General features: G+C 41.6%; 1 protein-coding gene and 1 long non-coding RNA gene across 3 annotated transcripts in view; one reads left to right on the top strand and one right to left on the bottom strand.

Annotated features, from left to right (window-relative positions):
• Positions 1 to 79: 79 nt before the first annotated feature.
• Positions 80 to 5,152, top strand: LOC122981850. Its single transcript, XR_006403346.1, has 2 exons — positions 80 to 2,380; positions 3,726 to 5,152. It is a non-coding gene; the product is annotated as an uncharacterized LOC122981850 (long non-coding RNA).
• Positions 5,153 to 5,162: 10 nt separating this feature from the next.
• fgd1 (FYVE, RhoGEF and PH domain containing 1) overlaps positions 5,163 to 26,974 on the bottom strand; it is a 40,777-nt gene continuing 18,965 nt past the window's right edge. For both annotated transcript variants that reach the window (XM_044350436.1, XM_044350438.1), the window contains exons 2-18: positions 19,142 to 19,459; positions 18,854 to 19,055; positions 17,984 to 18,758; positions 16,961 to 17,050; positions 16,534 to 16,682; positions 16,262 to 16,418; positions 16,025 to 16,163; positions 15,066 to 15,124; positions 13,736 to 13,882; positions 13,553 to 13,645; positions 12,309 to 12,388; positions 12,181 to 12,211; positions 11,581 to 11,682; positions 10,716 to 10,844; positions 9,159 to 9,317; positions 8,696 to 8,842; positions 5,163 to 7,723 (exon numbers count right to left, since the gene is read on the bottom strand). In XM_044350436.1, coding sequence (XP_044206371.1) covers positions 7,451 to 7,723; positions 8,696 to 8,842; positions 9,159 to 9,317; positions 10,716 to 10,844; positions 11,581 to 11,682; positions 12,181 to 12,211; positions 12,309 to 12,388; positions 13,553 to 13,645; positions 13,736 to 13,882; positions 15,066 to 15,124; positions 16,025 to 16,163; positions 16,262 to 16,418; positions 16,534 to 16,682; positions 16,961 to 17,050; positions 17,984 to 18,758; positions 18,854 to 19,055; positions 19,142 to 19,459 — 3,050 coding nt within the window. In that variant the 3' untranslated portion in view covers positions 5,163 to 7,450. The remainder of the gene's footprint in view (positions 7,724 to 8,695; positions 8,843 to 9,158; positions 9,318 to 10,715; positions 10,845 to 11,580; positions 11,683 to 12,180; positions 12,212 to 12,308; positions 12,389 to 13,552; positions 13,646 to 13,735; positions 13,883 to 15,065; positions 15,125 to 16,024; positions 16,164 to 16,261; positions 16,419 to 16,533; positions 16,683 to 16,960; positions 17,051 to 17,983; positions 18,759 to 18,853; positions 19,056 to 19,141; positions 19,460 to 26,974) is intronic.

Raw genomic sequence — 26,974 nt, 5'->3', positions numbered from 1 at the left:
GAGTTACTGGTTGTTATAAAATATTACAATAATCCTTTTCTGAATAAAGTAGCAGTGACAGTAGTCATCAGGTCAGTTGTTATGTTTTTATTTCATTTATAACCTCATAAACATTTCTCATTTTATTTTCTTACAGAAGGGCATGATGGGAAACACATCAACAGGATGGAAGGCAGTGGCCGGCCACTAACCAATAACCTGCAATCAATACTCAATAATCAATAATAACAAGGTACCAGAACTACAACAGGGGAAGAAGAAGAAAACACGACCATGCTGCTGCTACACCCGGAGAGAGAGAGAGAGATAGAGAGAGAGAGAGAGAGAGAAGTGATGTCATTGTCATGGTAACTTGAGTCCAGTGGTTACTATGGTAACAGCAGCCTAGCCCCCACAGTGGATCTGGGCCTTGGTTGTTACCATGTCAACAGCTCTGGAACAGCGGTTACCATAGTAACACTGTAGGCTCTAGAACAAAGCCAACAGTTGCTATGGCAACGAGTGAGAAGATAAGAGCTCAGGTCACAAATATGATGTCATTCAACTAAATGACATCATTCCCCTCTGATTAGAAATATAGAATAAAATACTGCCGCTAACTGCATTTATTAATATTGTTTGATTTGTTGTCATGCACGTTTCAGCCTCGAATATAAACCGAAATCTTGATGGTCTCCATGGTAACAGCAGCCATTAACAGTCTATAACACTGTGACCGTCCGAGGAGAAGAAGAAGAAATCAGAGACAAAGTGGAGGTAAAGATGACGGCAGACTCATCATGTTTAACAGTGTGACGGCAGAAACACACAAAACTCTCCTGGAAACCACCGTAAACAGGAAACACGCTCACACCAGGTACAGAGCAGGCCGGGAGGAAGTAAAAAAAAAGAAAAACAAACATAAAAAAAAACCACAAAACCAATAACACTTTGCATTAAAAATTACAAATAAATACAAAACCACAGACTGAACAGTTTGAACACTGAGAGCGATCGAGGCGTCTGATTTGGCACAAGCAGAAGTTCAATAAAAATTCAGAGTGTGTGTGTGTGTGTGTGTGTGTGTGTGTGTGTGTGCGTGTGTATAAGGCAAAAACATGAAACCAGGAAACCAGAAGACGGTGACAGTCGGCTCTGACCTGCTGTAGCTGCTGCCATCAGGACACGACTGCTTATAACCGCAGATGTGTGTGTTCAGTTCCACAGTAATAAAAACAGCTACATGACCGTAAATATGTCTTAGTGAAAAAAAATCAGATCTAAACATAATTTTGGGAATTTTTACATGACACACTTTTAAATTTTATTAGGAAAATTAGATCATGTGTTGCTACAGAATGTGAGTATTTGATCATTAAGGAGGAATTTCCTTGTCCTTTTATTCTAAGTCACTGTATATGTTGTTTTTGGTGGTACAACTACCATTTCTGAGCTCAAATAGATTTAGATAAAGTGTCATTATTAGTAGTTTTTTTTGTTGCTGATTAATTGTTTTATTTGTTCCCTTTTGCCGTGGATTTAATCACACTATTGTTTTGCATGATGATGTAATGTTTACTTTTGTGGACCCCAGGAAGAGTAGTACCTCGGTAGTGGATGACAGGGATCCACATAAATAAATAAATAAGTGTGATCGTAGAGTAGATTAAAATTTTGGGGAAAAAAATGATAGGTCTGAGCTTGCAGCAAAAGTTCAGAAAGAAATCTTTCGTTTCATTTCTGTCACAGACACATTTTAACTTGTCAAAGCAGGAAAAAAACGATGATGGAAATAATAATATTAATGATGGCTGTGTTCAATTTAGGTAAACTATGATCACCTCTAGTTATAACCGGCTCAAACTGTAACACACTACATGAACTGACATGTGGTATCAATACCAAAGTAACAAGAAATACTTAAATACATAATGCAGATCTGATATATTAGCCAACAACTTCACTAGCTCTGAATACTGAATACTGAGTTTCCAATACGTGCTTTGGCACATGAAGAGAAAGTGCACACTGGACTGATACGACACACCACAGTTCACCTGTATCATACACACACCGGTCAGAGCTGCTCGGTACCGGTCTCTATAGAAGCTTCTGGCAACAGAAAGAAAAATAAAATTCATACAAAAGAAGCAAAAGAAGCAAAATAAGAAGAAAAAAAAATTCCCAACACATCACTCAGGTTGAAAGCAGAAAACATTTTTCACCACATCAAAACAACTGATGATGATGGAACTGTAAGGCTGAGTTACTGGCCATTTCCTTCCATTCCCACTGAGGGAAGAGAGGAGCAACACACCACCGGAGTCTGCTTTAAATGCTAAAAACACACTGTGAAAACCAGAGCCATGCACAGACTGCAGCAGTCAGTGAGGCAGCTGAGGTACAAGTTATAAGAAATACTTCAACGTTTTTGAGAAATCCAGTTTTCAAAACATTTTCTGGTTGATTGTGTCCAGGACGTGTTTAGCCTAGCTTAAGCAGAAAGACTGAAAGCAGGGGGAAACTGTTAGCCTAGCTTAGCACAAAGACTGAAAGCAGGGCGAAACTGCTAGCCTAGCTTAGCACACAGAGTAGAAGCAGGGTGAAACTGCTAGCCTAGCTTAGCACAAAGACTAGAAGCAGAGGCAAACTGCTAGCCTAGCTTAGCAAACAGACTAGAAGCAGAGGGAAACTGCTAGCCTAGCTTAGCACAAAGACTAGAAGCAGAGGCAAACTGCTAGCCTAGCTTAGCAAACAGACTAGAAGCAGAGGGAAACTGCTAGCCTAGCTTAGCACAAAGACTAGAAGCGGAGGCAAACTGCTAGCCTAGCTTAGCAAACAGACTAGAAGCAGGGGGAAAACTGCTGGCCTAGCTTAACACACAGACTAGCACACAGACTAGAAGCAAGGGGAAATGTTAGCCCAGCTCCAACAAACAGGGAAAAGACATTGCTAGTTTACTATTAGAAGAACTTATCAAGCTGTTAGTTCACACAGTATTGCATTGAAACAAAGCTGGCCTACAGTTACCACTAATAAGCTAACCAAAAATATCCCCTAAATTGTTAGTTTAGTGTACAAACTGCATCAGAGTAGGCAGCTAGCTAGCTAGTTCAAGCTACATTAAACGGTTGCTCACTAAGTGTTAGCTTGTGTTGTGGCCTTTAACTGTCCTTTAATCTTTGTGCTAAGCTAGGCTAAACTGTCCTGTTCTGGACTCACAGAGATAAAACTGACGTTATCTGAAATGTGTGACTCTGGAGAAGACAGATGTGTCAGAAATGTAAGATTGTTCCTTTAACCCCCCTGACAGTAGCTGTTAAACTGTGAATGTGTTTGCTCCGGCTGTTTGGAGGTCTGCAGAGTGTGGAGGAACAGCGAGCGTAAACCTTTAACCTTTACATAGTCACATGACCGCAGGGGGTCACAGGAGAATAAATTATATTTACAAAACTTTACTCTGTATTTTCTTCTTGCATCAACTTGCATCAAGCAAACCACAAACACAACCCAGATTCATAAACACAGAAATATCCAACAATTAGTCTGTCTTTTCAGTTCATCATATCAGATAGAATCATCAGAATAACAATAATAATATTAATAATATTTGCTTTTTTTCACTATCAAAACACTTTGTCCAAAAGGTGTTTATAGAGAGACAGAGAGAGAGAAATACTGCACCACTGCAAGTGAAGATGATAAAAACAACTAAAGTCTTCAGTTTTTTTTTCTTTTGGATTCAGATCAGATCGGCTCCGTCTAATCACTGGAATCACTTCCAACATCCAGGAAAGACACATCACCCGAGTCCACCCGACGACCCCGAGAGGTTCAGCGTTCAGTGTGACGGTTCAGAGTCCAGTCTGGTCTCTGCTTCCTCTCAGAGACTCTTCATGTCTCCCTCTTTAAAAAACTTGCAGATAAACTTTTTACATCCCAAAAAAACTCAACCCGCCCATCATCTCACAGGTGATTAGAGCTGCAACTAACGATTATTTTCAGTATCGATTAATCTGTAAGTTATTTTCTCAATGAACTACTAAATTATTTGGTTTCACAGTAAATTAAATATTCAATTTACTCTCATAGAAGCTAGAAAACCAGCAAATCTAAACATTTGAGAAGATGGAAGCAGAAAGTTTTATGGAATTTTTTTACTTAAATGACTTCAGTGATTGATCAATAATCACAGTTTGAAGTGTAAATTAATTAATCAGCTAATATGGAAGCCCATTACTGCCATACAATGACTAAAAAAGATTAAATGTGACGAATTACCCACCTAAAAATAGTCATGGTAAATCAAACTTTGAACTTTTTTAAGTCAATAGAGGTTTACAGTTTTCAAAATTTTGCTTAAAATGAGACCAGATGTCGATATATTAAGCCAAAAAGGTTTTACACATTTTAAGAAGTTTTTGAGATACTCAAAATTATGAGATGGTCAAGATTATTTTGACATTTAAAGGGGAAAAAAATTGGACTTATTGAATACAAATGACAAGAAAGTCAATAATAAAAAAAGTTATTAAATGAGTCAAAATGAAAAATGTTTCCATTAATGATCTTCCAGCTTCTCTCTGCTTCTTATCTTCAAATAAATTGAATCCTTTTGTGTCGTCAAACTGAAGAAACATTCAATTCAATGTGTCTCTTTGACATTTCAGACACAAAACGATGTGGACAGATTAATTTATAGTGAAAACAGATGTGATTTAAAAAAAAAGGACGGTAATGAACGGCCTCAATGCTTATGAAAGGCTGCAGTTCCCCGCTCCAACAGCAGGGGGCGGAGAGGCTTCAGGTTTAGCACCTCAGAGCAAAGGCTGCTGGGGAATGTAGTTTTACCTCCAGACGTGTGATTTGATTGGCTGATTTGGAGGTCAGACAGCAGCTGTGAGCTCACTGGAGGTCAGAGGGGAAGTTTTAAGAGATAACAGGAAGGAAAAGAAAGAAAAACATTGGTGATTTTTTTTTTTTTTTCTTCTTCTGGTGAAAATTTGGGATTAAAAATAAAATGTCTTTGAAGTGCATTTGAAGAGGACAGATCAATCTTTTTCTTTTTTACATGTTTTACAAATCTCACAGTTTCAACCGTCAAAGTCTGACAGATTATATTGACTTCCTGCTGTTTCAGTTCAGGAAACCAGCATCACAAAACTTTTTTTTTTAAAAAAAAAAAAAAAAAAAAAAAAAAACAGGGAAAGAATCTCGTCTTTAATCTCTTCTTGAATCGGGCGACAGCAGCAGCAGCAGCTACGATCGCGTCAGGTTGTAGGTCGACTCCTCAGCTGCCGTCTGCGACATGTTCATGTGCTTGTTAATCCATCCGAGTGTGGCTGACACTGAGATGGTTGGATGTTGTTTGTTATGGAGGACAGAAGAACACAAAACCCCAACCAGAGTCCACATTATATCAAAACCATCAACCAGGCGAGGAAATCCATGTTGGACGATTCTGTAAAAGCTTGGATTACCCTGAAATTTTAAAATTCTCCCTTTTTTTACTAAATCTGTTATGATGACCACAGTTAGGATGAGATTGGTCACGTTAACTGCATTCGTCCACCAGCAGGATCTCCACACCTTACAGCCAATGTTACACTTTCCACATCCACATCACTACAAGGGTCTGTGTGATGTAAATGTATTATTATTATTATTATTATTATTATTATTATTATTATTATTATGCTCAAGTCTGCAAGTTTCCACACAGATGGTCTGTGTGCACAGTAAGGCCCTGAACATGCTACACGCCAAGTACGCAAACATGTGACCCCGGTGAAAGAACTCAACGTGTTTCAGTGTGTTCAGACAGAACGAGAAGAGACTTGTAGAAGTCGAGCGATCAATGAAAAGTTGATGTGAATCCGCCGGGGTGAGAAGACGTGTCTGCGTGAGTTGAAAATGTTTCAACTTGAGCAAATAATTCCCGCCTTGCTCGCAGCTTCATGGATCTGCTTCATAAACGTTTAGAGAGGATGGAAAAGAACTGGAGTTACAGCTCAAACATGGAAACGCTGACTGTACAGTCACTGTTTTTGGCTGTTTGGGGCGAATAAACACAAACTGACAAATTCGCAAGAATGTCGGGAGGCAAAAATCTGCTTTCTGTCTGAACACACATTTATGCTCTGGTGATCGATCTCAGTCCTCAAGGAGGCATTTCTATGACAACAGTAGTAAAGACACATGGCGTCTGTGGAGGATTGTGTACTTTGTGTACTGCTTAAAAACACAGAGGATGTCATGTGACCTTTCGATGGCTCACGGAGGAGACAGCGATATTGTGTAGCTCGAAGCTTGTGCGTTTGCGTACTTGTCTGGAACATGTTTGGGGTCTAAAATGTTTGACTGTGCAGTCAGGTACACGCCAACAAACATGTCAACACCTCCCGTATCCACTGTCTATTTTTTGGACTCCTTCCTGCACCGGATGTAAATTCATGAGGCGCAGAATCGTCCAATATGGATGTGACTGAGCTGCGTTATATTCAACATCCGGTTTCTTTCATCAGACTTTGTGAAAAAGTGAAACGTGTTTCTGGGTTTTAACTGTCAATAATCTGCAATAAATGAGCAGTGATGCAGATTCTACGTCAAACTGTGAGAATCAGAAGAAGAGATACTGGAGATGAGAACAGACGACTGGACACAACGTCAAAGAGTTTGAACTGTGAGCTAAACGAGAATCCACTTTGTTATTTAACCTTCTCGGTGTCTCCAAACTGTCACTTCAGGCTGTCAGGTAACGCACGTTAAAAACAAGATGAACTCACGATAACCAACGCTGTTAAAAAGTGAGTTCATCGGTAAACGACTTCCTGTCTTCTAGAAACGTAAAGAGGACTGAAGAGAGACACGAGCGAGTCCGTAACCGGAACTATTAGAGTTGATTAAATGTGCGTTGTTGTCCAGAGAGCTTCAGACTGTGTTGCCGTGCAGCCGCTGGCGGGCTGATCTTTGTAGAAACTTTGCGAAATTCACAATTTTGAATTCACGTTTTGGATTTTGGGGTCAGTTTTCTTCTTCATATCAGCAGCAGCAGCAGCAGCAGCAGCAGCAGCTGAGGCTCATGGGTAATGTAGTGTCTCGAGCCATTCCACAAACCAAACTGAGGAGAATCCTGCGGTTTTGTGTTCTGGGAAGAATTTACAACGAAGACATTTATAGAAGATGATTGAACCAGAGGCTCCGCCCACATCACCTGGCAGGTGAATCAGAGCGAGAGCGAGCGAGAGAGAGAGAGAGAGAGAGAGAGACGCCATCTTGTGTGGACGGCGGGGAGGAATCATGCAGACGAACCACGCAACTTTAAATACACAGAGTGTGTGTGTGTTTGTGTGTGTGTGTGTGTGTTAAATATCAGCTACAACTGGTTTTGTAGGTTTTGTTTCCAACAGGATTCATCATCATTCAAAGACTCCGCCCCTTCATCATCGCCATCCTTCAACGTCCAATGAAATCACGTGTTCTCCTCCTCCGCCGCAGCAAACTCCTCCCCCTCCTCCTCCAGACTCTCCGCAATCGGTTGGTGGATCTGAAGCTCCTCCCCTCGGCCGGCCCTCGACAGGACGTCTATCCACCGCCGCTGTAGTTCCTCCCCGTCTGCGCTGAAGTAGAGGGTCAGGTGACTCTGGGAGATCTTGAAGGCGTGGCGTCGCTCCAGGCGGTCACATGATTCAGGGAGAGAGACCTCGAAGCCAATCAGAGGCACGCTACGCTGCGCCTTCACATCCTGGTGGAAAAATAATAAATCCATGTAACAAAGAGTCACAGTAGTGAGTTGTGTAAAGCATCACCTCTGTTTTAATATTTAATACACTGGATCCTTATTAACTCACCTGTCATAATAATATGCTTCAAAAAGCTCATTAGTGTTTAATTTTTTCCAAAATCCTGATGCGAGGAGGCTCATTGCCTGCAGCTGGTCAGCAGGTCTCAGTGACTCAGGTTCATTTTAGACTTCCTCTAACTTCTCTCAGACTGAGGAACTGCTTTTAGCACTAAAATACTTTGTGAAATAAACTTAGGAGGCCTAAAGTTAGGACTGACACACCACTTATTTTTAGGAGTTTCTCTATAACTGCAGTGTTGTTTGTTCATACTGTGGCTGTAGTAAACGCTGCAGCCTCCAGGGGGCGCTAGCAGCACTTCAGACAAAGGATCCCCTTCAAATGTGCCCTCAGTGTAAGTGATGGAGGCCAAAATCCACAGTGTGTCCACACAGTCATTTAAAAGTCTCTGTGAAGCTTCTATGAGGCCTCAGCAGTCTGAGTTAGTCATATCAAGTGGATATCTGACACATTTACAGTCTTTTTAGCATCAAATTCCCTCTTTGTGTTTCCTCGGACAGTGTTTCCCTGTTGAGCTGCAGGTGGAAGTTTAGTAACAAAAAGAGGGACTTTGACACTAAAAAGACTGTAACGTTGAAAGATATCTACTTGATTTGACTCATTTGGACGCTGAAGCTTCATATTAGCTTCAGATAAACTTTTAAATACATTTTTGCACAGAAGGAGGACTGTGGATTTTGTCCTCCATCACTTCCATTGTAAGTTTATTATGAAGGGATCTTCTAATGGTCAGTATGAGCAGGAGGAATGATTACAGCAAAAAAAAAACATGTTTCACTGTTCATTTGGGCTCCTGACTGTTATTTTTAAGACAGACTTTAAAAAAACCGTGAACCCGTCCTTTAACAACGTACCTGTGGAGCTCCGTAGATGTAGAGCACCAGCGGCTCGTTTTCAGGGATAACAAACCAGGCCTTCTGCCAGCCCCGACCCCCTCCTTTCTCCATGTGGTGAAGAAAACTACAAATCACACTGTTCTCTGCTGCCAGCGAGGCCTGTTTCTATGGCAACAAGAGAGAGAGAAAGAGAGGGAGTCAGTTTTCTGCCAGACAGATGAGTGAGAGAAAATGTTCATCAGAAAAAATGGTACATTTTGGTGATATGAGGATATGATACAACATTTATCGCTCTGTTGTGGATGTAAAGTAAAACCTACAGAGATTAAAGCTGTGAAACTTTTCATGTGAAACGAACATTTGGCTCAACAAAACTCAAATCTGAATATGAGAATGAATGGTTCCTTTAACCGCAGACAAACACGGACAGCCGTAAACAAGACGCAGAGAAATGGTGACATCACTGTGATGTCACACTAACCTCCAGGATGGAGCGCCTCCTCTGGCTGCTGCTGGTCAGCGTGGCGGGCGAGGGCAACACTCCCACCAGCGTGGCGTAGCAGTCGACACAAACACGGTTGGTTCGGTTGTTGTCGTATGAAAGACGAGCACGAAACTCCGAACATTTCCCACAAACCACCTGGAGTCACACACACAAACACACAGACGGTCAGTGAGCCTGAGAACATCTGTAGTTGTTACAGATGTTATAAATGTCTGTAGTTGTTACAGATGTTATAAATGTCTGTAGTTACAGATGTTATAAATGTCTGTAGTTATTACAGATGTTATATATATCTGTAGTTGTTACAGATGTTATATATGTCTGTAGTTGTTACAGATGTTATACATGTCTGTAGTTGTTACAGGTGTTATATATGTCTGTAGTTGTTACAGATGTTATATATGTCTGTAGTTGTTACAGATGTTATATATGTCTGTAGTTGTTACAGATGTTATAAATGTCTGTAGTTGTTACAGATGTTATAAACGTCTGTAGTTGTTACAGATGTTATAGGCCTATATGTCTGTAGTTGTTACAGATGTTATATATGTCTGTAGTTGTTACAGATGTTATAAATGTCTGTAGTTGTTACAGATGTTATAAATGTCTGTAGTTGTTACAGATGTTATAAATGTCTGTAGTTGTTACAGATGTTATAGGCCTATATGTCTGTAGTTGTTACAGATGTTATAGGCCTATATGTCTGCAGTTGTTACAGATGTTATAAATGTCTGCAGTTGTTACAGATGTTATATATGTCTGTAGTTGTTATAGATGTTATGTCTGTAGTTGTTACAGATGTTATAAATGTCTGTAGTTGTTACAGATGTTATATATGTCTGTAGTTGTTACAGATGTTATAAATGTCTGTAGTTGTTACAGATGTTATAAATGTCTGTAGTTGTTACAGATGTTATATATGTCTGTAGTTGTTACAGATGTTATAAATGTCTGTAGTTGTTACAGATGTTATAAATGTCTGTAGTTGTTACAGATGTTATAAATGTCTGTAGTTGTTGCAGATGTTATAAATGTCTGTAGTTGTTACAGATGTTATATATGTCTGTAGTTGTTACAGATGTTATGTCTGTAGTTGTTACAGATGTTATATATGTCTGTAGTTGTTACAGATGTTATATATATCTGTAGTTGTTACAGATGTTATATATGTCTGTAGTTGTTACAGATGTTATAAATGTCTGTAGTTGTTACAGATGTTATATATGTCTGTAGTTGTTACAGATCTTATACATGTCTGTAGTTGTAGCAGATGTTATAAATGTCTGTAGTTGTTACAGATGTTATAAATGTCTGTAGTTGTTACAGATGTTATAAATGTCTGTAGTTGTTGTAGATGTTAGTTATGTCTGTAGTTGTTACAGATGTTAGTTATGTCTGTAGTTCTTACAGATGTTAGTTATGTCTGTAGTTGTTGCAGATGTTATAAATGTCTGTAGTTGTTACAGATGTTAGTTATGTCTGTAGTTGTTGCAGATGTTATATATGTCTGTAGTAATGTTGTGATGAACATACGTGTCCACAGGCTTTACAGTGGTGTCGCCTCTTGGTGATGGAGTTGAACGGCTCCTGACATTTCATACACAGAGTGACTTCCTTCTCTCTGATCGGAGTCGGAGCTCGTTTCCCCAACTCCACACAGCTCTGAGAGAGAGAGAGACATGAAATCTCTTTAAAAACATTAGTGTAACAATGACTGTTCAGTTTGAACAGGTCATCCTCCTGAAGAAGGTTAGGCTGTATTTTTGTTTGGTTTGGTATCTTATACACCAGTTTAGAGCTGGATATGGTTTAGTAATATGGCCGCCTCAGTCATTTCAATATAACTTGCTCCCTCAATGTAAGACGCCAAATATTTTCTTTATTTTCTTCAAAATTTATAATACAAAGACTTATAATTGACTCTGTTTGACCTGTCAACAGTTTTACAGATGTCACTTTTATCTCTCTTTGTAGAGACAATGCTTTTCTACAGTTGTAGAGCTGCAACAATTAGTTGATTAATCAATTAGTTGCCAACTACTGAATTAATCGCCAACTATTTTGATAATCAATTAATCATTTTGGGTCATTTTTAAAAAACATAAATGTCCAAATTCTGTTTCCAGTTTCTCAAATGTGAATATTTTCTGGTTTCTTTAGTCCTTTATGACAGTAAATTGAATATCTTTGGGTTGTGGACTAAACAAGATATTTGATGTCATCTTGGGCTTTTGGGAAACATTTTATGGACCAAACAACTAATCAAAAATAATCAACAGATTAATCAATAATGAAAATGATCATTAGTTGTAGCTCTATACAGTTGTTTATTTCTGCATTCATCCACTGGGACAGACTGACACGCTGTAACAGATCTGTTAACAGTTATTTGTGTTACCGGGGAGTGAGGCGGTGTGGACTCATCGTCTCGGAGCGAACAGGTCAGATGTCTGAAGCTCTCCACTGTCTGCTCATGTCTCTGGATGGTCGCCTGGATGGCCTGAAAACACACACACACACACACACACACACACACACACACACACACACACACACACACACACACCATGTCATTAAAGCACGGCAGAAGAAGAGGACACAACAAGATGATGTCATTAAAAGAGCGGCAGTCAAAGCTCAAACGATGGAAAATGTGATGGAAATATGACATTAATGTTTGTTTCATGTATTCATTTCACACAGATCTGATGTTTTCAGCCCTTCAGAAACATTTAAGTCACATGATTCACATGTACGTCATCATTTTATTCACTCAGTCTGTTTACATTTGCTTTTTATCCACATACCAACCTTTACACATCACACAACAACAAAGACTTTTTAATGATGTTTTTGTCTTTTCCACTCAGTTTTTTAAATGTGAACATTGAAAATGTGAATAAAAACAGTTGGATGGAAACACGCACAAGAAGAAAAGGACAATCTGATCGTCTCTGCAGGGAGACGTGAGCAGAAACAGACTCTGCTGTGTGTTTACCTGGATCCAGTCTTTCTTCTCCTCCTCTGTCCTACAGACACACAATCAAACCAAACAATCAGTCAAAAGACAACAATTGTCTCTGAGTGTCTCTGCTTGTCTCTGTGTTTGTCTCTATGTTTGTGTACCTGGCCTGCAGCTCCAGGGATCGCTGTTTTCCCGACACCAGGAACGTCCGAGGAACTGCAACACTGCTGGTCTCCTTCAGCTGGTGAACAGATAGAACAGAGAAATTCCCGAATTATTAATCAAAATAATGTCTACTGTAAAAATCTCTCCGACATGTTCAGAGATGTGAGAGCCAGGTGAGACCTTCCAGTCAGCTTTCATGGTCACACCGAGACAGACAGAATAACTTTGCTCTGTTTGTTGATGTTAGTTTGTCTGAAGGTGAAGTTAAAGTCCTTCCAGTATAAAACCAGTGTTTGTTGATGTTCTTCCTGACGTTGTGATGTTTTTCTCTTCTTTGTGCAGAGTTTGAAGGGGGAAAGTTTCTCTGAGCTAAATCTCCGGACGTATCTGCAGGATTTATGACATCACAACAGGTCTGGAGCCAATCATGGTCCAGTATGCAACTTACACAAGTGTGATGTAGAAACTTGAAGCCTCCAAACAGCACAAACACTGATTTGACTTTACAGTGAAGTAGGAGACATCAACAATATTTACATATTCAGAGATTTTGAATGTTTACACGAAGGAGAAGATGATGATGTTTTTTTGTTTATATTTTACTAAGGTAACTGAACCTTTTTTGTAGGAAAACATGGTAGATATAAATATCATTCAAAGCAGTGTATTTTTATGTCTTTAAAGGGCAGGTTCACAATTTTTCAAGCGTATCTTCGCTGTAATCATTCCTCCTGTTCATACTGGATATTAAAAGATCCTTCAAATGTGCTTTTAATGTAGGTGATGGAGGCCAAAATCCAACTTTAGTGCAAAAATGCATTTAAAAGTTGATGCGAAGGCTTCAGTTTGGACAGTTTAACGTAGCTCAGCGCTGCCACTGTGGACTTTGGGCTCATTATATATTCAGATTTGATCACACTTCCAGTTTAAATACCTGTAACCCACACAGGTGGACAGATGTGTTGAAGTGTAATCACCCGTGTTGAGAAAAGCTTGATGATTTGATTTATTTATTTATCGAATGGGACAGTGTGCTGTTTGAAACATTAAAGATGCACTGCACCAGAGTTAGCTCGAAGCTAATTTGCATCTGTAGTCCCGGACAAAAAACAACAGCACAACAACAAACAGTAAAAAGAAAAAAAACCCAAAAAACAAGAAAGAAACAAACAAACACACCATACAAAATACCAAATACAAAGCTACACACAGCACATCACATACACCCACAATATCTCACCTCCATGCCGTCCACGTCGATGCGAGCACGGACTCCATATTTCTGACCAATCAGACGCAGCTTCGGGACGCAGTACAGCAACCTGTCGTTAAACTGCAGACAGACGGAGAGACAGACGTCAGTCCAGTAACCCGGTAGAAGACGATACGGTTCAGTAAAGAACAGAATAAATCAGAGGAGTACCAGGATGAGGTATCTGTCCTGCGTGGTCCCGTTCTTATTTGACAGTTTGAGGATGTGTCCTTCTTTAATGAGCTCGTTAGTCGGGTTAACGATGTCTTCTTCTCCTCCCAACAACTCGTACACCTTCAACAGCTTCCTCATTCGCTCCTGAGAGAAACAACCAGACAGTCATGAATAATTCATTTATTGTTTCAGGGAGGAAATACTTTCCATTTATGTTTTTTAGTATTTTCAAAATCATAAATCTGCGTTTTTTTCTTTCCAACACCAGTATGATGTCGCTGACTCTTCGTCGTCATAATATCCCAGGATCCCTTTAAATCTCCAAAAACCTATTGAGCGAGTAAAAGCTGTGAACTGATGCACTTGAGCAGCAGCTTTCCTTTAATCAGTGAGAGTTAATTAGAGATGACAGCAGCGGTAAACAGACTCACTCAGAGCTGAAAACATATCCGGAGGCCAAATTTCTGCTTCTCACGTCATCATCTCTGTAAAGACTGTGAGACACTTGCACTGACAGTTTAATACTTTCTTCAGTCATTAAATGCATCCATCCATGGATCTGTCACACTGGAGGGTAGAACACCTGGGAGTTAAACTAACTCTGACCAACTAGTAAGATTTCCTGGTTGGCTGATCCCTCGATGGCTTCTTAATTCAAACAAGATGAGCCATGTTCACTGGAACCACAGATACGGCTACTGGGATCAAACCAGGGCCTCTAATCCCACAGGAGAGGTTTAGGGTTCAGTTCCCCAGACGCTGAACTGTGGAGGTTTGATCCAAAAATACAAGATATTCTCTCCGAAGGGCCGACAGAGCGGAGGAAAAAGTGTGTTTGATTATGATAGATATTAATTAGAATGAATGAAAAACACATTTATGAAGCAAGAAAATCATCTAAATATAGAATCCCTGAAAATAATCTGCGGTTATATTCATTGTTCAGTCCTGAGGATGATTTTTATGATACTGACAGCTGAGATGAACCTGAGGCAGTGTTTCCACAGTAGATGTGAAACACGCAAACTCTCACACACACACACACACACACACACACACACACACACACACACACTGGATGTAAAGCAACTTCAGACATTTAATGACTGTAATCAGTGCACTTTAATTAAAGATGAAGTCAAGGTTAATGACAAACTGACAGCGTTTGATCTGGTCTGAGTCACATTTACTGACTGACTGTGTGTGTGTGTGTGTGTGTGTGTGCTGTGTGTGTGTGTGTGTGCTGTGTTTGATGTGGTTTATGCTGTGGAAGACCATGGGGGATTATGGCTGACAGCTCTGGGTGTTGACTGTGTGAAACTCTTACCATCTTCCTGATGGCAGCGTTGGAGTGTTCTGCTGCCGTGGCGATGAGCTCCAAAGACTCTGCAGAGACAGACAGAGCTGATGCTTACACATGTTTCCTGCATGAGTGTTTTGTTATGCATGTTGTTATGCAGAAATGAACTCTACGTGTGTGTGTGCAGGAGGTGGTGAAGTCAGCCGCAAACTAAACTAACCACAACATCAATGGAAGAAAGTTAGAAGAGAAACTAAGAGCTTGTTGCTGCTTTTTCTGCTGTGATCTCATAAATTAATAAATGAGTTCATGTTGTGACTGACTGCTGCACCTGTTGCATCATTATATGCAATTTTTTCCATGATTTTCTTGTGGTTCATTTTCACATAATAATTATCAGACTATTTAAAAACCCTCCAACGCTTAAAGGATACATTCACAGTTTTTCAAGTGTCTGTTAAAGCAGCAGTCAGGTGTCCATATGAGCAGTGAAAGAGGTTTTCCTCGCTGTAATCATTCCTCCTGTTCATACTGGATATTAAAAGATCCTTCAAATGTGTTTTCAATGTAAGTGATGGAGGATAAAATCCACAGTGTGTCCACACAGTCATTTAAAAGTCTCTGTGAAGCTTATATGAGGCTTCAGCAGTCTGAGTTAGTCATATCAAGTGGATATCTGACACATTTACAGTCTCTTTGTGTTTCCTCGGACAGTGTTTCCCTGTTGAGCTGCAGGTGGAAGTATAGTAACAACTTTGGCACTAAAAAGACTGTAACGTTGAAAGATATCTACTTGATTTGACTCATTTGGACGCTGAAGCTTCATATTAGCTTCAGATAAACTTTTAAATACATTTTTGCACAGAAGGAGGACTGTGGATTTTGTCCTCCATCACTTCCATTGTAAGTGGATTATGAAGGGATCTTCTATTTTGGTTCGCAGTTCATTATTTAAACTTAACATGTGTGTGTGTTTGTTTTCGTACTCTGGGCGTCCCTGTAGTCGGGGGCGTCCTCTGGCAGTCGGTGTAGATAATCTTTGAGCAGCAGCTCGTAGCGAGGAATCCTCTGAACCGGCTCCAACATGTGATGCTGCAGAGTCAGGTTACCGCAGCGCTCCTCCCTCTGAAGGACAACAACAACACAGTTTTTAATATTAACGCATACAAACAAGCAAAACTCTAAACAGCAGCAGCAGCAGCATCAGCATCACAGATCTGGACCTGGATCTCCTGGATGATGGTCTTGAACTGAGCCGATCTCTCCATCCAGATGTTCAGCAGCTCCATGGCTCGGTCAAAGTTCTTCACGTACTCGCCGTACATCTTCAGGAAAGGAGCCAGCTTCTGCAGGATGTCGCCGATCCGCGGGTTTGAGTCCCTGCACACAGGAAGAGGAACACATCTTGAAATGTATCGCTCACACACACACGAAGGAGCCGAGGAGCAGAGGAGGAGGAGGAGGAGGAGGAGAAGAAGAGGAGAAGGTTCCTTACCATTCCTCCATCCGTTTCTGCAGCGCTGGCAGCAGAAACTGCTGATGGAAACAGTAGATGGAGTAAATGTTGGAGAAGATTCCCTGAACGACGTCACAGGGGAAGGAGGAGCGAGAGCGGGCCTCCTCCAGGAGTCTGGCACAGAAAACCTGCGGGAGGAGCAGAGAGGAGGAGATTTAATTCGGGTTGACTTTAGCAGCTGAAACACTTCACAGCTGCGTTCCCATGGCAACAGAGACGGAGTCAGTAATGTGAAAGTCAGAGAACAAACACAAACGGGACAAGGACACTGGTTCGGTCATGATTGAAGAAGATGAAGACTCCAGAAAATGCTAGTAAGTGGACCTTGAATTGCTCAGACTTTGAGATGAATTGAAGAAGAGGAAGAAGAGGAAGAAGAGGAGGAAGCAGCAGAAGGTGGACTCACCTGGTCCAGGAGGTGGAGCTTAGAGACGTAGGCGATCTCTGTGTGCAGCAGCTCATTGGCGATGTTGAAGACCCTCTGCTGGACAGACAGCTGGACGGAGAGACAGACAGAGAGACAGACAGACAGACAGACAGAGAGAGAGACAGACAGACAGACAGACAGACAGACAGACAGACAGAGAGACAGAGAGACAGACAGAGAGACAGAGAGACAGAGAGACAGACAGAGAGACAGAGAGACAGACAGACAGACAGACAGACAGAGAGACAGAGAGACAGACAGAGAGACAGAGAGACAGACAGACAGAGAGACAGACAGAGAGACAGACAGAGAGACAGACAGACAGACAGACAGAGAGACAGAGAGACAGAGAGACAGACAGAGAGACAGAGAGACAGACAGACAGAGAGACAGAGAGACAGAGAGACAGAGAGACAGACAGACAGAGAGACAGACAGAGAGACAGACAGACAGACAGACAGACAGACAGAGAGACAGACAGACAGACAGACAGACAGAGAGACAGACAGACAGACAGATGTGTCAAATATCTGCAGGAAGCCATGAGATAAATCTACAGTTTCGAGGTACTTGTACTGAAATTGAGTATTTTTTTTACTGTTACTTTTCAGATCAATATTTTGCATGTTAAACATATGATCGGTGTTATAGATTAGAGACTCAACAGTATAAGATGTTCTAACTGTGTGTTATTTATCTGTAAAGCTCTCATGTCAGATCAGGATATTATGACTTCATGTGAGCTGAACTGGTTTCACATAATAAATTTCTCCACTGACGGAACGAGCGGCAAAAACCTTTGAAGTTAAATTCTCACTTGAATATTTTAAAAGAATTTATTTGAGTTTAATAATTTATTTTCTTAATGTGAATCTGACGTCTAACTTGTGTGAATGTCTGTCCGTGTTTAAAGGACATCATGATCTCAGTGGTTCCTGTTTAGATAATAAAGGATTCAGTAAATATCGTTTTTAACCTCCCGTCTGTCTCTTCCTGTCTCACCTCAGCAGAGTCCTGTCTGTCTGTCTTGGTGGGCGGCGGCAGCACCAGAGTTAGCTCCGCCTCCTCCTCCTCCAGGTCGCTGTCTCCGTCTTCAGAGAATTCCCTCCTCCTTCTCGCTCCGCCACGCGCCTCCCCCTCTTCTCCCTCTCCCTCCCCTCCCTCGCCGGCGTATGAGGACGAGCTGGAGAGGCGGGGCAGGAGGGCGGGGCTGCATGGGTAAGCCACACCCCCGTCGTCCACGCCGGCGAAGCAGAGCTCCTCGCTGTGCGACGGCGAGCTGATGCTGTCGATCCCGCTGTCCCGATTGGCCAGTTTCCCATCGGTCTGCGAGGAGGGGAGGGACAAACGCTCAGAGGGGAGCTCTGATTGGTCGTGCAAAAGCGGCGGCGGCAGCGGTTGTTGCTCCCTCATCTCCACGGCAACCACCTCGTCCTCCAGATGTTTCTCTGAGGCGCTGTAGCCAGACTCCATGGAGAGACGTTTCTGATGGACGTCATCGCGGCACGCCGCTGCCAGCTCTTCATCATCATCGTCGTCGTCATCATCATCATGTAGGTCGCCCTCTGCTTCCTCTCCCTCCCCCTCACCCCTCGCTGTGATGTCATCGTGACCTTTGAGCTCAGAGAGCGGCTCCTCACCAGGCGGGGGGGGGGCGGGCGATGATAATGATGGCGGTGATGAAGGTCGGGAGGAGGAGAGGGAGGAGGAGGAGGGGTCGGGGAGGCGGGGACACAGAGCCCCCCCGGTGATGTCAGGAACCACGATGATCTGCTCGCTGCTCGCACACGAAAAAAACACACAAAAATGTCAATAAACACGATAACATCTTAAACAGTGACATCACTTCTACTGCGACCAATCAGAACTCACCGCTCAAACTTCTCAATGAGTGACAGGACGCAGGTGGGGGAGGCGGTGCCGTCTGCACGGGAAGGCGGAGTCCGGCCACCTCCTCGGGGGTCTGCCGGGAGGGGTCTGCAGGGCGGGGGAGGGGGGAGGGGCTTGTCTGGAGCCCGGGGGCGTGGCCTTGACACGCCCGCCTGCTGCTGGAGGTGGGGGGGCTTCGGTGGGACTGTGAAGGGCGGAGTCACAGGACAATCAGCGATGTCATGACTTTACAATGTGTTAGATTTAAATAAACGTTAAACCCGTCGTTACCCTGAGGTTTCGGTCCGGGTAGCGGCGGTCTGCTCTTGCTCGGTGGTGTTATCGTGGCAGCCGGCAGCTCCGGCGGCCCCGTGTCGTTAACCAGCAGCAGCCCGTTAGCGGAGCCGCGGCGTTCTGTTAGCGGAGCCCCTCCCTCGAGGGAGGCGGGGCCCGATGAGGAGGAGGTCGGCCCTGGGTCGGAGCTCGGCTGCTGGGGAGCGTCTGCGTCGGCGTCAGCGTCCAGCGCCCCCTGGTGGCCGCAGGGGGAGCAGGGAGGCTCCAGAGAGAGACTCTTCGTCAGCAAGCTGGGACTGGAGGAGGAGGAGGGACCTGAGGGGGGTCGGGGGGGGATAAATAAAAGACTTTTAACTTTCAAGAACAAAACGCGAGAGTTTTCAAAGAGGAAGTTCAGACAGTCAGCTGGTTCAGAATAAAAATAATAATAACCGAAAGTTAAAATACACAAACACTCAAACCAATAAACCCAAACGTAATCTAATCCCACATAATTTAACATATTTGACCAGGAGGAGTTCTGACAACGAGTCAGATGAAGCTTTAACCACTAAATTATAAAAATATACCGACATTAATAGGAAAACTCCAACTATTGATGAATATCATGTGATAGAATAGAAAGCCCAGGAACAGCTACTAAATGGCAGGGAGATTATTTTATCAACAGTAATAGTAAGTATTTTGTGTCATTTATTTAACTGTGATGATTTGCAGATTAATTGATTAATCGATCAAAAACATGGCAACAATTTTGTCATTTTTTAAGTAAAATTTCCAAACGTTGTTTCACTTCCAGCTTCTCAAATGTGATAATTTGCTGTTTTTCTTTGTCGTATATGACGGTAAATAAAAATTTGAACAAAACAAGCATTTAATTGACTCAACCATTAAATGACTGAGAAAATAATCAGCAGATAGACAATTAATTGATGATGAAAATAATTAGTTAGTTGCAGCACCAGAAATTTACTGTTTACTCTTGTTTTAGTTGTTTTTTTCTTTTTTATGCATTTTGTCACATTACTTCTTTACTGTGTTTTTATTTGTGTGTTTCTTTTCATTTTCATCAAGTTTATACTTACGTTTTCATAATAAGTAATAACTTTTATATTTGCATGAGTTTACAGTTTCATTGAGAACTGAAGTGACGGATGGATGTGAGCAGTCTGAAGATGAAATCAGCTGATTGTAAAAACAGCCGCCACACACACACACACACACACACACACACACACACACACACACACACACACACACACACACTAATAGCTTCCATATGACGTCTCTGCAGCTGGACAAAAATAAAATCCACATGGAGGGGAGACCGACAGACCGACAGACAGAGAGAGCTGTTTGTGGTCGGTTAATGCCTGCAGCTCATTGGCTGAATCATAGCGCTTCCTGACAGCTGATTGGCTGATAAGAAGGACTCAAAACATCAGTTTCAATATGAATCTGAAACATCGGGGCCACAGTAACACGCAGAGTATTGACTTTTTCTTTCACTCTGTGTTGTCTGTGAGAGTCAGGACTCTTATTTTGGTGAACTCCACTAAACTAATTGCCTGAAACGTGATTCTTTATCATCAATCAACACAAAAATACATGACTGAGTGGGATTCACCATATATGTACAACTAGGCTGCACACACACACCAATTAGGTCCAACAAGCTCCCCAAATTAAAAGGACAGACTCTGTGGTTCCTTCATGAACTCCACAACGACGCATTTAAGTGTTTTCTGTGTGACGCCCCGATCAGCAGGACCACATCATCTGCCTGCGACTGTTACACATCACTGCTGGAAAATAAATACGCTTTTACGACCTAACAACACTGTGGTTTTAGGGTTGAAAGAACATTTCATCTGCAGATATTTCTATTTACAGTTAAAGGACGGGTTCAACAATTTATCAAGTGTGTCTTAAAACAACAGTCAGGAGCCCAAATGAAACACTGTCCGAGGAAACACAAAGAGGGAATTTGATGCTAAAAAGACTGTAAATGTGTCAGATATCCACTTGATATGACTAACTCAGACTGCTGAAGCTGAATAGAAGCTTCACAGAGACTTTTAAATGACTGTGTGGACACACTGTGGATTTTATCCTCCATCACTAACATTGAAAGCACATTTGAAGGATCTTTTAATATCCAGTATGAACAGGAGGAATGATTACAGCGAGGAAAACCTCTTTCACTGTTACTATGGACACCTGACTGTCAAGACATAATTAAAAATTGTGAACATCCCCTTTAATATTCTCCTAAAAAGACGTCAGAAAATATCAAGCATCTATACAGGAAATGGTCTTAAGTTGAGGTTTTCTATTTATTTACACTACATTTATTATGGAACGCACAATCAGAGGTGGTACTACAGTACTTGTACTGTACCTGTTGTTACATGTACTTACAGGAGTAAATTATACTTGTTGGAGTAGTTTTAAACGCATAATATGTAATTTCAGCCGCTAGGGGTCTCTCAATCAAAACAATAACAAAAGACGGAGTGTGATGATGTTGTGAAGTAGCAAGGGATCATGGGAGTTGTTGTCTTCATTGTTAAACAACCAGCTTCTCCAGGTTAGGATTACTCCAGTGTTCATCATTCAAGATGTTTTCACCAGGAGCCGAATTATCCGCAGAGGTCTCGTCCTCTCCAGAACAAACATACACGGGGATTAAACCTGGTAAAAACACTCAATAAAGCAGTTTCACTTAAAAAAAATCAATGTTTCTCTGATGCTGTTCAGCAGAAAGAGGACGTCCAGTAGGGGCTGTTAGCTGAGCTGCTGCTAATGTTTGCTCTGCTTGTTTCTCTGATAACTTAAGATCCAGACGTCCGGTGACTAAAATCCTTCATCCGGTTAAAAACGACCTAAATCTAAAAAGTTTATCATAAAAATGTGGCTTAAAACTGAATAAAAGTCAATTTATAACGGGCAACCACAACGCCGACGCATGCATCTTGTGCGCGTATACCATGGATGTATAAAGAGAACTGGATACAGCGTCGGAGACAGTGTTCATTCCTATGAAAGTTGCTTTGCAGCGCATGAAGCCAAAAAAGTCCGACTTCGGGGTAAAAAATTACTCAGATCTTCCGGGATCATTGGGCCCATAAAGCAAGCGCATTCGTGACTTTCGCTGGCTGAGCCGGCTACTTCCGGTTTAACTTGAATGGGGATAAAACAACTCAATTGTGCTGCTCTTTTAGACTTTCGAAATGTGATCGGACTGAACGGATTTAATTCTGATAATGAGACGAGTCATTTCGCGGTGGTTGTGATGCTCAAAAAAATGAATCCGCTGATTTACAGACGTTTCTTTCACAGTGCAAGTCTATGGGAAAAAGTCTTTTTGGGCCCAATAGCATCACATGATGTAATTACACTGTTTGGCCGCTGTGTCAAATTGGCTTCGCAGCCCAGCGCTGCTCCTGGGGGCTTGGCGTATAGTCTTTGGTAGAGGAGGTATGACGCCATTGACAGGCGACCAAATGAAACGGACCGTTACCTTCATTAAAATTACAGATTTTTCTGGGTTTCAAAACTGTTGGAAACATTTGGGATACTGTCAGTAGACAACTCAACGAGATATATAACATAGGTCTAGTTGTCTTTAGACATTTTAATGCAGAATAGTTATATATTAAAGCTTTAAAGCAGAACACTTTTACTCTAATATTTACTCTACATCAGAGAGAAGGATTAATCATAATTTGGAAGCGTGATGTGTGTATATATGGTATTAAAGTTATTACCGCTGTCTGCCGGTTATAACACACATGCTCCATGCATTTGCTGATTTATTTGGGCGTTACTGTGGCTCAGTAGTTCGAGCAGGTTGTCCAGTAATCACAGGGTTGGCGGTTTGACCTCCACCTCTTCCTGTTTGCATGTCTAAATCACAAATGTCTCCCGATGGTCAGACCAGCACCTCGAATGGTAGCCTGCTGCCATCAGTGTGTGATTGAATGGATGAAAACACTGTAATAAGCTCTATAAATGCAACGATTTACCGTTTTCCAAATCATGATGGAGGACACAACATGAATGATGGAGAATGTAATTCGAGTACAATTTTTGTTTACTCTCCACATAATAACCAGTTTTATCATAATTTGCTGCTGCGAGAATCATTTATATGCATATAAATTGCTGCACACACATATAAATATATATAGCTTGTAGATTTTTCTTATATGAATATGATTTCTGGGGATTCTGGGAGTTTTATCAGCTGCAGCTTCCTGTCTGACTCTGTTTGATATTCTGTTTCCTGCTGACGGTTTCTTTCTCCTCTCAGGCTGATTGATTATTCATGAAGGATTAGAAAGCTGACGGATCATCAAATCTGCAGCAGCAACAACAACAACATCTGCTTGTGGTGAAAGTTACTGATTATTCGTGGCACTGACACTTCAATGGTACCTTACTAAACAGTCAGGACCAGAACTTTCTGTTGGATCTTCGTGCTTCGTGAAAAAGATGTTTTAAATCACTGCAGCAGAATCAGAAACAAACTGATCAATACATCTCTGCTCTGTAACTCTGTGACTCCTGTCAAACCCATTGACCCCTGACCTCAGAGAGAGCTGTCAATCTGATTGGTCGATGCAGCTATGTGGGGGTTATTTTATGTTTAAATGTGATAGAGTTGACCTCAGAGTGGGAATATTTACTGCTTCAACAGGAAAACAGCTTCAGCACAGAGTGTCAAATCATTTTAAAGTCCAACTGGAACTAAATGCAATGTAACACATATCTGCTGTGTTATCACTTCCTGTGTTCTCCTTAAGAAAAGAAAAAAGAAATCAAAAGGTGAGAAATTTATATTTTAAAATGTTTTGTTTTCATGATGGCAGCCCTTATTTTTACATTATGTTGATTAATCAAACAGACTCCAGCTGTTGTCAGTCAAACGCAGACGCCGACACACCCTCCCAGCTGCTGTCAGTCAAACGCAGACACCAACACGCCCTCTCAGCTGTTGCCAATCAAACACAGACACCAAACACGCCCCTTCAGCTGCTGTCAATCAAACACAGACACCCACACGCCCTTCCAGCTGCTGTCAATCAAACACAGACACCCACACGCCCTTCAGCTGCTGGCAATCAAACACAGGCACTGATACACCCTTCCAGCTGCTGTCAATCAAACACAGACACCCACACATCCTTCCAGCTGCTGTCAATCAAACACAGACACCGACACGCCCTTTCAGCTGTTATCAATAATAGAACACAGACACCAACACACCCCTTCAGCTGTTGTCAATCAAACGCAGACACCAAACACCCTTCAGCTGTTGTCAATCAAACGCAGACACCAAACACCCTTCAGCTGTTGTCAATAATAGAACACAGACACCAACACACCCCTTCCAGCTGCTGTCAATCAAACACAGACACCGATACGCCCTTCCAGCTGCTGTCAATCAAACACAGACACCGATACGCCCTTCTAGCTGCTGTCAATCAAACACAGACACCAACACACCCTTCCAGCTGTTGTCAATCAAACACAGACACCGATACGCCCTTCTAGCTGCTGTCAATCAAACACAGACACCAACACACCCTTCCAGCTGCTGTCAATCAAACACAGACACCGATACGCCCTTCTAGCTGCTGTCAATCAAACACAGACACCAATACGCCCCTTCAGCTGCTGTCAATCAAACACAGACACTGATGCGCCCTTCCAGCTGCTGTCAATCAAACACAGACACCGAAATGCCCTTCCAGCTGCTGTCAATCAAACACAGAAACCCACACATCCTTCCAGCTGCTGTCAATCAAACGCAGACACCTCCAGCAAGCTGTGACAAAAAGAAGCATTTCTGATATTTCAAGACCTTTTTTCTTCATTTTAATAATTCAAAACTATTAACAATATACTTAAAAAAAAACATGTTGACGTCATTTTTGACCTAAAAAGGGATGATTAAACGTGACTTCTATTGGACTTTAAAATAACATAATAAGCAGGTTTACTTTTTAAAAACACTAATAATATCAGAATAATAACTAATTAAACAAACAGAATAAACAGGATGTGGAGCTCTGAGGAGGCTTCCGTTCTATATTATATACTGTGTGTGTGTGTGTGTGTGTGTGTGTGTGTGTGTGTGTGTGTGTGTGTGTGTTGTGCACAGATGTGAACATGATGGGAGAGGTCATGGGAAAACATCAACAGGCTGATGTAAAGCAGATGGTGTGTGTGCATTTGGTCTATTTATAAAAGTCTATTAATAACAGTGTCGGCCATCAGACTGACAGTTTACGCCGGCAGTCACAGATTTTTATTCTTCATCCTTCAGTTTGTGCAGCTTCACTGTTGTTAACACTACATTACCCAGAATCACTCTAATAATCCAAAATACAAATCTTCGTGTTTGGAACAATGGATCTGAGAGTTTTGCTGATGAAATGTGACGCTCAGTAAATGTCAGCAGGTGTTGATATCGTAGCTTGTTAGGTAGATTTCATAGGTCAGTAGTTTGGTAGATGATGCTGTCAGTCACATGGTCAGTAGATAGGAAGGTAGACAGGCTTCTTCAATATATACAGTATTCATACATCCATACAAAGGCATCTCAGCAGGTAGGTAATTAAGTGAGTTGGCTGATTGGTGGGAAGGTCGTCAGTTGACCAGTTGGTAGGTCAACTGGTCACCATTAGGGATGCAAATTTTAAACAATTTCAGCCACATTAACAATCACTAGTTGACTAATTGTTAATAATTTATGAGATGTAGTGGACATCTCCGTTATTCTGACGAGACCTTTGTGAAGTGGAAGCAGCTGCTGGTTCCTGGGGTGTTTTTCCTCTTTCTAGATAATTGATTTGATTTATTGATTGGGACAGTGTGCAGTTTTTAAACATTAAAGATGCACTGCACCGGAGTTAGCTCAAAGCTAATTTGCATCCGCAGTCCCCCACAATCAAAACATACAACAGCACAACAACAAACAGTACAAAGCAAAAAACACACAGAACACATCATACAAAATGCAAAATACAAAATACAAAGCTACACACATCACATACACCCACAAAACTCTGTATTCATATTTCAAAAACAATCTCCTCAATGTTACTGAACATAGAAACTCAGGACTCTCCTGGATGATGTAACTATCCTACAGGTTTATATTCTGACCACCAGTTATTACATTATTTCAACTTTGTTTCTGAGAATTAAGATTTGTCTGTAATTTTGGTGGACAGCTTAGAATACTACAATACCCATGAGCCTCGGCTGCTGTTCCTGTTGAGAAGAAGCCAGTCGGAGGTGAGAATCAGAGTCGGTAATGAATTCAAAATGTTTCGTTGTTGAAGTTGTAAACAAAACGCGGCGCCATTGTTTCCCAGAAAATAAATAAAACAGACAGCTTTCGCCTCCCATTGGAGGCACACAGGCTCGGTGATTGGCTGTTTCTTGCCGCAATGCATTTTGGGAGTCATAGTTAACTTCTGCCCCAAATTTTTTTGTCTCGTATCTTTAACTTTTTATCACAGTCAGATATATTGTAACACAATCTTTCATGCTGATCCAAGCCGTAGAATTGCTCAAACTGTGAGTAACATTGTCTTTGGGACCAATCAATGGGATTTTTACTTCCTGAACTGGGTGCTTCCAAAATAGCTCCTTCCACTTTACAACTACAACAACAAGAATTCAGCAAACACCAAGTAACATGAAATATAAACTAAATATCACAAAATAACTACTTTGTTTCAAATTGCGGAGCTGCCGTCTGTCACTATTCCAGCTTCATCAGAGGATATAAATAACATCAGACTAGATGTGTTG

This window comes from Thunnus albacares, chromosome 5 (genome assembly GCF_914725855.1).
Source record: "Thunnus albacares chromosome 5, fThuAlb1.1, whole genome shotgun sequence".
Classification (NCBI taxonomy): Eukaryota; Metazoa; Chordata; class Actinopteri; order Scombriformes; family Scombridae; genus Thunnus; species Thunnus albacares.
This window is presented reverse-complemented; position numbering and strand designations above follow the sequence as displayed.